At 42.7% G+C, this 14,428-nt stretch overlaps 1 protein-coding gene across 1 annotated transcript in view; it reads left to right on the top strand.

Annotated features, from left to right (window-relative positions):
• Window positions 1-12,340, top strand: part of LOC144771458 (T-lymphocyte activation antigen CD86-like) — a 154,508-nt gene extending 142,168 nt beyond the window's left edge. The window contains exons 4-6 of the mRNA XM_078655890.1: window positions 3,405-3,537; window positions 7,602-7,642; window positions 11,780-12,340. Of these exons, the coding sequence (XP_078512016.1) occupies window positions 3,405-3,537; window positions 7,602-7,642; window positions 11,780-11,808 (203 nt within the window). The 3' untranslated portion in view covers window positions 11,809-12,340. The remainder of the gene's footprint in view (window positions 1-3,404; window positions 3,538-7,601; window positions 7,643-11,779) is intronic.
• The last annotated feature ends 2,088 nt before the right edge of the window (window positions 12,341-14,428 follow it).

Below are 14,428 nucleotides of genomic sequence, written 5' to 3'. Positions count from 1 at the left end.
TATCCATCACTGTTGTGACTATGTATCCCATCTGGCGAGATCTAAATCAGGACCTAAATTATGCAGCAATAAAAAGCAAATTATGTGGCATAATTAGGATTTTTTTTATACTATTACTTCATTATTTTGTAATTTTTACACATGGTAACAATGCATGGGCAAATACCTCACTAGTTCCAGTTTAACAACCCCCAGGGGCATATTAACAGGGGCTTTATCACCGTTTTTTTGGCTTTAAAAGCCAAAGAAGCGGAGATAAAAATATCGCCCTTTCAACAACAGGGTGCTAACATGCTTTCCATTTCTCCTATTATTAAGCTTCACGCTAACCCTGTTAGAGACAAAAACAGCAGCGCTAACCACGGTTAACGCTGCTTTTTTACGCCTGCTAATTTTCAGATTTAGCCATGTAATCCAATGGGAGGTGGATTACATGGCTAAGTCCACCATGGGCTATCAACAAGGATATCCCTATCCTTGTAGTTTTATCACTGGATTACCAGCGATAACCTCCCAAAATGCCGCTATCACTGGATTTTTTATCGCTTAGGCGGTTAGCGTTGTTAATAACGCGATAACCAGGCAATATTATCCAGCGATAGCGGGCGTTAAAAAAATTAACGCTAAGCGCCCTTAGCGTTAGTTTTCCCCGTTCCTTGTTAATATGCCCCCAAATATGTAAAAAAAAGAAACCAAAAGATGACCAGTTGACCTTTCTAAAGAGCCTTCCACTGCATGCAAACTCACATCACCATGTTTTTGATCCATGTTAGATAGAAACTATTTTTATTTGGCTAAAAGCTGCAGAGTATGCAGCAGATGATGGATTATGTGGCAAATGAGGCACATCCATAATTATGTGAAAAAAAGCTGTGCCCACAGAATTGCCTAATTCCAGTGGTCCTTAGTATATCTGTCCTAGAGATACAACCCAGAGTAAGTTGCTTGCCCCATGAGTTCTGGCAGCCTGTTACCCCACCTACCCATGTTGTCTCTGCTCACATTGAAAAATAACTGCTGTGTTCCAGGCACAGCACGATTACCTTTTGTATGCATCTGGGGGAAGGTAATCAGGCTAGTACTCCCTATAAAAATATAAAAATCTGTGTATGAGTCTCTGAAGATTAAAGTAAAATATTCAGTTCCTCACAAAAAAACATAAGAAGCACATGCTTTCCTCACAAAATGAAAGTCTTTGAGCTACGCCCACAAAAAAATAAGCCGCATGTGCTCCCTACCACTCCCAAAATAAAAACAACTGTGGCCACACACTGCAGTTCTGCTTAAGTTGGCTAAAAGGGGCCCCAACTTAAAAATGACCAATTTTAGTCTGGCTGCATATTGTGACCGACCACCAAAGTGCACTTAACCCGGACATTGGCGAGCCAATGTAAGACAAGCATTTGCAATGCATTCGGTCTCGCCTTTGGGACCTTACATGTATTTAGCCATGCAGCACGTTAGCCTGGGTGCTGAAACATCTACTGTTCTTTAACTGAAGCTTGATGACTCCTAAGCCAGAATCTGTGGTTTCTGTATCCGGATCCAAGTATTGAGAAGAAAGCCAGCACTTGTCATATCTGACAGGCGTCGAGCAAAGATGGAGCTCCAGAACCTCTGCAGATGTCCAAGAATTCCACGCAAGAGTGAATAAAAGTTGGTGTTAACTTTTTTGGTCTCCAACCCACTGGTCAACATTTATCAGAGGGTAACAAAGAATTTTCAAGGTTTCCTGAAGTAATGGCTGTACCCATCACTATGTTGGATGTCACCAGTTTAACAAAGAATGTTCTTAATTTGGCAACCATGCTGTTGTGAACTCAGGCAATGTCTCCTGTGTTCAGGAAAATAATTCAAAGACATTGCAAGAAAGTTAGGCTTTTGAGCACTGGAAAATCATACTTCTAGGCCTGGAGGCCAAAGGAATAGTTTAATTTTCATAGCTAAGAAGGTTGTCCAAGTTGCCAACCTCACTCACCACTCACCATCCGAAGTCTTTTGTCAGACACTATGGGCCCGAGTCACAATGCTAAACTTAGACCTTTGGTCTAAAATTAGCCCAAATGTATGTTTACGACTTTGGTAATTCACCACAGGCTTTTACGAGTACTATCTTGATGCCCGCATTCAAGGTGGAGATCCGGCCCGAGTGCGGACATAAAGATAGTACTCGTCAATGCCCTTTGTGAATTCTGAAGTCGTAAACTTAGACGTTTTGTCTAAGTTTAGACCAAACGTCTAAGTTTACCTTTGTGAATCAGGCCCTATGTGACTACAGAGACACTCCTCATAGTACTACAGCCTTGTCTCCTGCTGAACTGATGTTAGGGCGGAAAATCCTCAGCACCCTTCCACATAACGAAGACAAAAAATCCCAGATATTTTAAGAAGCGCGATACGAGATGCTGTGGCCAAGAATAAAATGAAGCAATATGTAGACAAATGATGAGCAGCTGTGGTCTCCCACTTACAGTAAGGTGATCTAGTACTTGCCAAGTCAAGAAGTCATTGTAAAGAAGACACAAATATTGATCCTCGGCCTTATGTGATTATTAGTATCAATGGTTCCATGGCCACTGTTGGGAGGGATGAACACACCTTCACTCGAAGCTCTTCGTATTTCAAGACCCTGCATGGAGAGGAGTGTGGAGAAGTAATTGCTGGTGAAGCTCAAGTAGATAACCGTAAGAAAATGCTATGTGCGAAAAGTTCTGTCAGTGAATCCAGACCAGCTGCGGAACATTTCAGCGATAACTCCTCCTATTACCCTGCGGGTCTTTCTGACTTTTTCTTGTTCCTGTGTCGCAGCCGTCTTACAATCATGATGCTTCAGTGGCAGCGTATGTGGCCACTCCCTAATGGTTGCATCCTTGGTGAACCGTTCACCCCAGAACGTCTCATCACAGTTATGGACTAATTTGAACTACATTTTTGTGTTGTCGGGGAAGGTAATTGTATGTGTCCTCTAGCTCATGGGCATGTCCTCTCTCCCAGGGTAATGTCACATTTAAAGACTCCGCACTGGGAGTGAAGTCGCACAGCTGGGGCAGGCATTTCAGTTGTCGCGCCGCCACTGATGAAGGCAGATCAATAAGGTTATGCTTGCGCTAGTGGATTACTGTGTGCTTCCTGATGGACATTTATAACAGGAGGTCACTCATGCATCATAAAATGCGTTTAAGCGATTGCCTGTGAGTTTGTTATAGCTGATGATCCAACTTAAAGAGTCGCCTAGAGTAAAGGAGTGATTCAAGCTCCACACAGTTGTTTCCCGTTGCCTTCGTTGCTACTGGTCAATAAGGTGATTCCATGTCAGTACAGTGTGGCTCAAGCAGAGTAGAGTAGAGTGCTGTGAGTGGACAGTACCCACTCATCCTCGTCTTCTTCTTCCTGCTCTTTTCTAGATAGATGTAAACCTGTTCCAGAGCCTCAGAAGAACAATACCGTAGCCATTGTGGTGGTGAGCGTGTTCATCGTTTTACTTGCAGTGTTGTTCCTGGTAATTAAATTCTGTGCTCCCTGTTCCAGACAAAGTAAGTAATGCATGAGCCCATAGAGATTTTTCTTTTAAAATAACTTTATTGGCATGCATTTACCAGTCATAACACAATGTTGTTAGATCCAGGAAAAATGTATGCCTATAATTGTCCAAGATGGTGAACCCAGGAAAGCTGGTCACAGGATGGACGCACCTGGACTGAGTTTGGCTTTGATGTGAGACGTGAGAGGGGGTTGTCTTTGTCACCTGAAAATGTGTTTGAGGAGGCAGATGTCACGTTGTTGGGACTAAGGGCCCAGGTAATATATCTTGGTGGTAAGCATACTCCATCGCAACGGTGATGGAATATGCTTACCGGCAAGATAATGGTCCTCTTACCCCATTTATGTGCAGGCAGACGACAGCTATGACTACGACAGAGACTTCTCCGTCACCGTCAAAGCCAAACAGTACTTTGTTGTCATCTCTATTTTGTTTCTTATCACTAAAGATTTGCTTTACTGCCCTTTAATCTTTGAAATCAATGGCTAATTACTATCACAAATCAAGGTTTTAATCTCACCATCATTTTTGTAAGAACAAAAACAACATGTATGATATTTATATTTCCAACCTTGAAAAAGTCTATGTTAGACGAAACACGTGTTGGCTGAATCTTTGCTAGAAGTACCAAATGAATAAAACAACAATTTGAATATGAAGTGATGGACTCTTGCATTTATCTATATTTTGATAAGAGATATAATTGACCTTTGAATTGTTTTACTAAATGTGAAGTTGTGTTTAAATATATTTGTGTTGTTAAACTTATCCATGACATGATGGTTAACTGCATTTACCTATGAGCTTGCTGAATAAGGTTCTAGTCTATATATGTTGGTACACATTAGATTTCTAATGTGCAATTAGCACCTTTTGGTAGTAGGTAAACTGAACCTATATAGCACCTCACCTTGACTAGAACTTGCTTTATCAATATATTCACGCATGACTTGATTGAAAACAATGCATTAATATATGAGGTGCTGGCATTTTCCCCTTGGGGACCACTACTACCTCAATTTAATCTATTATTTGCTGCCTTTATTTGTTTGAGGCTGTCCAGCTTCAGTTTGTGCCTTCCCCTGCCCAAACCCCATTTACTGTATTTTTTACCAGTACTGGATTTCTTTAAACATGATTTTAATTCTTGTTCTTATCTTGTCACATTTGCTGTGCATTCAAAGACAGAGGTCAAATGTCAGGCACTGTCTTCCAAGGAGCTTGGTGTTTACTTTTCTTTCTCTCATGAGAGGATTTATGTGACAATCATGCTGGCTACTGCTAGCTTGAGGAAGGCTGTACAATGTTATTTTTTTCTAGTATAGCACACAACAAAATGTCAATGTATGTTAATGAACTGTGCAGATATTTCAGAATATATCAGAATTAGGACAACATGAAGCATATTTTTGGGTAATTCTGAAGTGTGGTGGAAAGAAATATTTTAATACCATCAAAAAAATAAATCAATTCACTATTTTCACACATTATTGTTTGTGCGCTGTATATTTTTATTAGTAAAACTGTATGTCTGTGTAAATGTAGTGGTAATTTCAATACGCTACCACACCATGCATACACCATGTTACCCTACTCCACCCTATTCTGCACCACTCCACGGTACTGCACTCTACTCTGCACCACTCCATACCACTGCACTCTACTCTGCACCACTCCACACTACGCCACTCCACACTGCGTCACTGCACTCTGGTCTGCTGCACTCCACTCAAAGCCACTTCACTCTATGCCACTCTACCTTATCCCAATGTACTCTACCCCTCACTACTCTAATATGCACAACTGCATTCTTTGCCGCTGCACTCTACACTACTCCACGCCACTCAATGCCACTCTACTCTGCAACACGGCACTCTATGCCACTGCACTCTACGCCAATGCACTCTACTCTGCACTCCTCACCTCCACACCACGGCCCTCTACACCACTGTACTCTAAGCCACTGTACTCTACTGTGCACTACTCCACTCTACTCTAAAACAATCTGCTGTATTCTACTGCACTCTATGCCACTCTAATCCACCCTGCTCCACTCCACGCCATTGCACTCTATGCCACTATGATCTACTCTGCACCACTGTACTCTACACCACTGCACTCTACACCACTCTACTCTACTTTACTGCACTCTACGCCATTGCACGCTACACCATTTTACTGAAAATCAGTACACTCGATTCTACTGCACTCTATGTCAATCTACTCTGCACTGCTGTAAATTATGCCACTTCACTCTAGGCCACTCTACTGCACTCTAGGACAATACACTCTGTGACACTCAACTCCATTAAACTCTACTCCATCTACTTTATGTCACTCCACTCTACAACACTGGTCCACTCTGTACCACTCTACGGCACCACTCCGCAATGCTCTTTGCAAGTCCCTCTATCCCCCTTTACTCCACTCTATTATTTGACACACTACTCTACTTTGCTCCCCTCCACTACTCCATTCTATGCCGCTCCACTCTGTCACTTCGCTCCACGCAACTCAACTCTACAATACTCTATTCCTCTCTATGCCATTCCACTCTCCTACACGACTCCACTCTATGCCACTTCACTCCACGACAATATACTCTGCTGTATGCCAATCTACTCGACGACACTCTACTCCACTCTACGCAACACCCTCTACGCCACTCCACTCTATTCTACACCATTTCTACGACACTCTAACCCAGTCTACGCAACTCATCTCTACTCCACTGTATGCTCTTTCACTTCACGACCTTCTACTTCCATTACACTCAACAACACTCTACTCCATTCTATGCCACTGCATGACACTTCACTTCACTCCATGCCACTCAACTGTACTTTGCGTCTCTTTACGCCACTCCATAACACTCCACTCTACTCCACTTTACAACACTTCATCCCACGCCACTCTCCTTTACACCACTAACTTTTAGCCATGCTGGAAAGTACCTACACTGGTGTTCAACATAGCTAAAACATATTGGCAAAGCCAATAGCTCTTGTTTCGGTGAGACTGATTGCCTTAGCCAGTGCTTGTTATGGATATGTCATTACTGCCCTCCAGTAAATGAGGCCATTAGACATCTCTGAAATGAGTACTCTATTGCCCTGTAATATAGAAGGGGCGGGTCACTTCCTACTTGTGATGTTATAAGCAAATGCCAATGCAACGCTCACTAAAAATGCAAATTGTGGCTCACAAAATAGCAACTAACAAGAAATTGCTATTAGGAAATTGCTATTTAAATTAGTGAATTAAAAAAAATCGCAAATACAATCTAATGGTTGTACAGGCATAAAGATTTGCTATTTGTGAACTGCGATCCCCTGAAATTCGCACACTCAGACGCAGAAATGTGTACGCTGCACATCTGGGTCTTTATCCGTATGAATAGGGTTAAACTGGACTGACACAACTACACATTATCCTTGTTGTTGTAACTGGTGACTGTAGAAACACATGATGACTAAAGATAATGTCGGTATCTTTCTGTGATTTCTGCAATATATCTCTGAATGGGGATTTATTTTGTTTGTGGACAATCTACCTGCCGAACCTTTGCTGATAAGTAGGGGCAATACAATTCTTATCCTTCCTCAAACCAATAGAGCCTAGCATTTGCACAGTATAGGTGTATTCTTTTACTCCTACAAAGGTGGCTGGCAGGAAAAATGCTGAGCACAGAACATTGGTAGGGCATTGATGATGAGACGTGGCGGCTGCCTACACGCATTGATGTACTGAATCAGGCACTATTAATTAATGTGATATGGGTGACCTCAGAGGAGGCTCTAATTCAAGTGGAACATTTTCTACCCATGTAGAACCGTATTGTAAAAACAGGAACGTTTTAATAATTAATTGCAGCAGAACTCAAAAATGTAATTTGTGTATCAGTAGTGGAGCTAAATTCTTAAATGTCAAGACAACTTTTTGCTGGTGACACCATGAAACTGCATGCCTTATCCCTGAACATGTCTCCTGAAGGTTTTAGTCAGTTGCACCTCCAAGCCAGCCTCTGAATACGTTTCTACTTCTTCTTCCTCATAGGCAGCGAGAGTCCTTCCTATGCAGCCGCTGCTGAGCAGAGAAGAGGTGAGTATCAGAGGAGCCAGGTGAGCTCTCAGAACAGATGTAAAGCACAGCAGACTCCATCAGAGGCCTGCACTACAAGCAAGGGATCAGGGCAAAGGCAAGGAGTTTGGCGTCCCAGCTGAAGAATTATTTTTACACATCCACCCCCAATAATGACACCCATTTTAATACTTATAAGGCGCGATACGATACCCCAAAACATTCCTGAGGCACCCTCATAATTGCCCTGTGCTAAAACTGTCCCATGGGTTTCTGGGACCACCAGGCCGTTCTAGCTAAAATGCAGTATGGGGTATGCCCACCACATGGTCCCAGGAAAGGCAACCTCCAGGGGCTTGCTCTAACAGTAAACCTTATATATTTCCCTCATACAATTCCTATAGTCAGAGCCACTGGAATTGTGTGGCAAGGGATGGTCAAATTATGCGGCAGAGTTGAGTAAATTATGCGGCAATAAAAGGCTAATTGTGTGGCGTTATGCAGCATATTTTGTGATAGCATTACTTCATTATTTGGTCATTTCTAAACTTGTTAACACTGTCTGGACATTAGTTGTACTTCATTAGTACCAGTTTAACATTAACACCCAAATATAGCAATAAGCTGCAGAAAGGTGACCAGTCAACCTTTGCAAAGGTCCTTCCACTGCGCAGCAACACCTGTCATTAACTAACTTTGGAACAAGGATTTTTTTTGTTGTTAAAATCTGCAGATTATGCAGGAGAGGATGGACTATGTGGCAAATGCGGCAAAGCGATAATCATGTGAAAATCGTCACGTTCGCACAATCGTATAATTCAAAGGAAATAGGAGATTGCGAAGCAGTGTGTGGTGGAGCTGTACGTGCTGTTTTCTCAGTGAGCAGGACACATCCTCTAACGCGCACTCACAATTTCATACTCCAATCATTCAGTTGATTTGTAAAGCGCTACTTGTCTCCCGAGATGGTATCCAGGCGCTGTTCGTGATCATCCAATCACAGGGAGTTAAAGTCCAGCCAGGTCCAGATGATGTGCCCTGGCCTGACATCCAGATGGCTGCTGCTTGTCATCTGGAACTAGAAACCAGGTTTCAACCCGGAGCATTAATTTATTAACCCATTGTATTTTAGAAGTTGTGGCTGTGGTTCACCTCGCTTGGTCTATATCTTTAGATCACATTTCCAAATTCCAAGTTGTAATTTATTCCCCACTTACACCTTCGTAAGGTTACCAAGTGCTGCTGTTCTCGACAAACCAACCAGGTTCAGAATAGATGGTATTCCTAAGCCTTGAATGGTTAGACTTATTTGACGGTTTGTGTTTTTTCTGCAAGAAAGAAATTCAAATGGGTCATTCTCGCTCACTTTTCTTTGAATGGCATTTTAGCTTGTGGTTGTGCAGGTGTTTATCAGTGTTTACCTGTTTACACTTATAGGGGCTTTCGGTGGGGTTCTATTAGTTATTATAGATGTAAACCTAAAAGAGGATAGCCTAGTCCTAACACAACCAAACAGCACCTCCAAAATTTTAGTTGTGTCTTGTGAATATAATCAATGGACTTAAACAGAGCTACCAACCTTGTTGGATATTTTTCACAATAATCTCTGGCATAAATTATTAATTCAGACATCCATGTGTCTATATTAGTTGGTACCCTGAGCAGCACACCAATTCTCATTCCTCCTTTTTAGACAGGAAACATCCTTTACAACGAAACTTTTACAACGCACTACCATTACAACGCAACTTTTACAACGCAAACCATTACAACGCATAGCGCTGGGGGGCGCTCTAGGATAGGGAATGTATTTAATATACTATCCAACACCTTCCCTACTATCCACGGGGACTGGAGTTGGAATAGTAAATTAAATAAATCACTATCCAGCACCTAAAAGCACTATGCGTTGTAATGGTATGCGATGTAAAAACCGCGTTGTAAAGGTAGGCGTTGTAAAAGTATGCGTTGTAACGTCATACATCCTTTTAGACCCTTGTTTTATCTGTATCTGCCCTACAGTGGCAACCTTTAAGACTACTGATCTGTATCACCAAAGTTAACCTACAACCTGTAGCCAAGAGGGAAGGCAGATCATGTAAGAAACTCCTTTAAAAGTAAAAACCACCACCACTACTGCTACTCAGACACTATTGATGACCTAAAAGAAATCCCACTAACTTTGAGTGTGAGGGTGCACAGAAGCTACCGAGTCCACTCAGCAAGAAGGCCAACTTTGTGGCCTCATCCTGCCTAACCCTACTTTAACCCTCACCTCTCAGGCTTCACCAGCCGATCCTGACCCTGATCTAGGTAGCCAGTGCTACTCGCCCAAAAAAACCTGTGGCTGGAGATACCATTCTAACTTCCTCTACCCTTTTCTCTAAACCTCATGTACTTCCCTCCTCCTCCCTGCAACTGTGACCCAGTGTTACTGCTAAAGTTACTAATGGTGGCCACACAAAGTACACCCCAATGGTTACATAGATTCCTACACCCTTGTTATGTTATATATCCATTTCATAAGACGCAGTGACTCTCCACATGAAACACACCTAGTATTTTAAAACAGCCATGTTTTAAGAGTCTTTTGAATTGAGCAAAATCCGAAGAGCGGCGAAGGTAGGTTGGAAGCTAATTCCACGATGTTGGAGCAGGTTAGGAAAAGGCTCTGACCCCATATCTTGAGGCTCGGACATGGGGGATGGACAGCAGCACCTTATCGCTGGATCTTAATATGCGAGAGGGACAGTAGTAGCGTAGTTTGTCTCTAAGATACAAAGGAGACCTGCCAAATAAGGCTTTGTGGGCAAGACACCTAATCATAAAGACAATGCGCCTCCTGACCGGAAGCTAGTTTAGAGAACGGAGGGTAGGAGCAGAAGGAGAGCCTGCCGGGAGATTACGGACTGACCAGGCAGCCAAACTTTGCACCACCAGCAATTTTGGTCAGAAGGGTGTCATTGGCTGCCATCAGCAAAGTGTTGCTATAGTCTAAATGGCTGATTAGCAAAGCCTGGATCAGTGTTTTTCTGGCAGAGGATGGAGCCAGGGGAAAACTTTCCTCAGGAGCCGCAAGGTAGCAAACCATGACCCTCTTATTGCAGGTACACGACTTTTCGTGGATAGTTTATGGTTGAGTTTGATATCCACATTTTTTGCTAATTGACTTGGGCAGGGGGGTCGGTCCTAGTTCAGAGGGTCACTAGTCAGGGGACCAGAGATATTGGGCTTTGCCAAACAACAAAACCTCTTTCTACTCGCTGTTCAACTGAAGACAGTTCTTGGGCATCCAGGCTGCAATGTTCCTCATGCAGTCTTGAAAACGACACCTGGTACCCTCAATGTCCTGTCCCACAGAGATGATTAGCTGAGTATCGTCAGCATAGGAAATTACTTCAAAACCTGATGTTTTGACAATCTGCGCCAAAGGATCAACATAGATGTTAAACAGCGCCGGGCTGAATGATGAGCCCTATGGTCTACAACCTTTACACCGTGGTCAAAACCCAATGGTGCCATTACGACGCGTCTTTTACAACGCAAGTCGTTACCACGACTTGCGCTGGAGGGCGCTCTAGAGTAAGGAATAGTACATTTACTATTCCAACACCTTCCCTACTGTTACATAGGCTGGAGTTGGAATAGTAAATCTTACTATTCCTAAGTCCAGCACCCTACAGCGCAAGTCGTGGTAACGACTTGCGTTGTAAAACATGCGTTGTGATGTACCGCGATCATTTTGATCATTTTGTAACATCGTACAACCACAGGCGTGCTCACCAAATTAATGCAAAGCCCGCTATGTCACAATTGTAACCATAATGACTAAAACTTGGGCCTGAATGTTTTGCATCATGCTATCAAGAAGTGTAAGTGTCTCAGTCAGCTCTGTTTGTCGGTCAGAGTGTGCATGTCTCTCTTTGTGCTTGTTTATCTTATATTGGTGTTTGCATGTGTCCATGTGTATGTCTGTCGTAATGTGTATATGTGGGTCTCAACGCATGAATATATCCGTGTTTGTCTGAATATCAGTGCATTTTGTGTCTAATTTGGATCTGATATCGCATTAAAGAGTTAAAACCTTCAGTTAATGTCTGTTTTATTAGTCTTGACTCGCTAACTCCTGGATTTATATGTTGGTGTTTGTATTTTTAGATAACAAGACTGAAGAAGCCGTCCTGTGACATCAACTGTGGTAAATGCCAATCAACCATTCCTGTTCAGAAAATGCAAAGAGCTTCCTGGAGATGTGAGTGAGAGGCAGAGGGAAGAACTGTGATCCTGCTGCCCTCAGATAGGAGATGCTGCCTGAACATCCACACATGGTTTCACAGATGGATGAGCCAGTTTTCAGCATCTCAGTGAGAACAATTCCCATGTCTATCCTGGTCGGGACTGCAAGGACAGCAATCATCTAAACCTTCTTAGACATACTCGGGACTGCACAGATGTCTCTCATCATGCTGCTAGGGAACAGATCATTGAGGACGCCAGGCAGGCTATGTCAACATTAAACCACTCCAGAAGACACCTTGGAGGTCCCTGCTGCTCAGCCAGTGTGTGATGTAATGCAATGTTGACGAGGGCCTGCTCCTGCAAGAGTGTCCGCTGGAGAGAGTGGGCTGAGCAGTGAGAATGCTGCTCCTGGTGGGGCATTTATATTTAACCTGTAACCTAAGAGATATCTTCTTCAATAAATCTACATCTTGTAACCTACTTGAACCGGCTACTTCTATTACAACATCATGTCATATCCTTCTTACACTGCTTGAGGAGAGCTAGGGGGCTATGTCCTAACACCGTTACACGGCACCAGCATGGGGTGGGTAGTAGCCCATGCCTTATTCCTATAAACTGCTCCAGAACAGGGCAATAGTAGGTGATGTCAAATCTGTAGCTCGGTGTTCTGGGATGCTATGTTAATGCCACATCACACTGCTCGCAAAAGACACACAATTGATAGACGGAATGCAGAAAAAATCAAAACATTCACCCCCATTCAAGATATCTGTGTTAAATCCATCATTGCTTTGCTCACCATGCCACCTCAGTTTAGACCTGGCCATATGCAAATCAGTCTTGACCCTGTGTCTCATGGGAAAAGTCCAGCCCGAACTGCCAAGCCAGGTCCTCCCTGGACCGGAAACAAGCCTTCTAGGACCGGTTTCGGGGTTTCACCCCTCTTCAGCCAGGATAGCTTGATTCAAGTGGCACAGTGAGCCCAGGACCCATGTCTGGGCATCCCTGGCACACTTAGGGCGAGAAAGCAAAAGACACACAATTGATGGACGGAATGCAGAACAAATCAAAACATTCACCTCCAGTCAAGATATCTGGGTTAAATCCATCATTCTTTTGCTCACCATGCCACCCCAGTTTGGGCTGGACTATTCCCATTGGGAGCAGGTTCAAGACTGATTTGCTTATGGCTGTGTCCAAACTGGAATGGCATGGTGAGCAAAAAAACAACGGATTTAGGCTCAGATCTCTGTACTGGGGTGAATGTATGACACTGTACTGCATTCTGTCCATCAATTGTTCTTTTTGCATTTGTCACCCTGAGTGGAACAGGTATGCCCAGACGTGGGTCCTGTGCTCTCCATGCCACTGGAGTCAAGCTATCCTGGCTGATGAGGGCTGAAAGCCCGAAACCGGTCCTAGGATGCTTGTTTCCAGTCCAGGGAGGACCTGGCCTGACAGTTAGGGCATGTTAGTCTTCAGAAATTCTCTAAGTCCTGCATTATCAGGGTACATCACAATCATAAGGAGAGAGCAATTATCAAATGCAAAAACCTACCACACCCCCAGCTTCTGAATCAGCCTTCAGTCTGTTTGAGATTGCTGCAGCCACCTCTATCGCCCCTCCTTAGCAAACATGGACATCTTTGAGTCATGTTGCACTTTTAATGTGGTACGTTTTCACTTGTATTTTGTCCTAGCTACCCTTTTAATTTTGCTGATTTCTAATTTTACTTTGGCTGGTATCTCCCACATGTTTACTCTGTGTTCTATGTGTGTTATCTTTATCCTGCAAGCATGATCGTGTGCGATCAGATCATAGGAGATCTGAAAATATTCCATTGCTTGAACACATAGCATGCAGCAAAAGAAAAATAACATACACCAAATATAACAAGTAGCAAAACAAACGTAATACAAAAGAAAGAGTACAAAATCCAACAAATAATATATAATTGAATAAGACACATACTGAAATAATTACCAACCAGTGTGGAAGGAATATGATCATAGCTGCTTAGAATAGAGTAAGCACTGAAATGAATATGACACATGTTGAAAAAATAAGGCATATGTTGAAATGAATGGCATACAGCTAAATTAATATGACCTGTATTGAAATCAGTACAACACATGATTAAATTAATATAACCAACATTTACATCACTATGCAAGCAGTGAAAATGACATGAGTTGAAATGAATGACTGTCTTTGAGATGAACAGATGAAAAGTATGTTTTTAAATAACTACGACATGCTCTAAAATTACAGAGACCTACTCTGCCATTAATATGGCAGACCTTGAAATGGATATGACACATCCTGGAATTAAAATGAAACACACTAGAAATATGACAGTTGTTAAAAAATGTCCATGCCTTGAGAGGAATATGCCAAACTCAAATAAAATGCCATGTTAGACCTGGCATCCTTGGTGTGGTTTTCCCCCTAACTTTACGCCTTCAGACCTCCTGTTTTTGCTGACTTTATTTTTTGCTGGTCTATGCACTCTGTACACTTTACGACTGCTAAACGGTGCTAAAGTTCTTGTGCTCTCTCTTTAA

This window comes from Lissotriton helveticus, chromosome 8, assembly GCF_964261635.1.
Source record: "Lissotriton helveticus chromosome 8, aLisHel1.1, whole genome shotgun sequence".
Lineage (NCBI taxonomy): Eukaryota > Metazoa > Chordata > Amphibia > Caudata > Salamandridae > Lissotriton > Lissotriton helveticus.
This window is presented reverse-complemented; position numbering and strand designations above follow the sequence as displayed.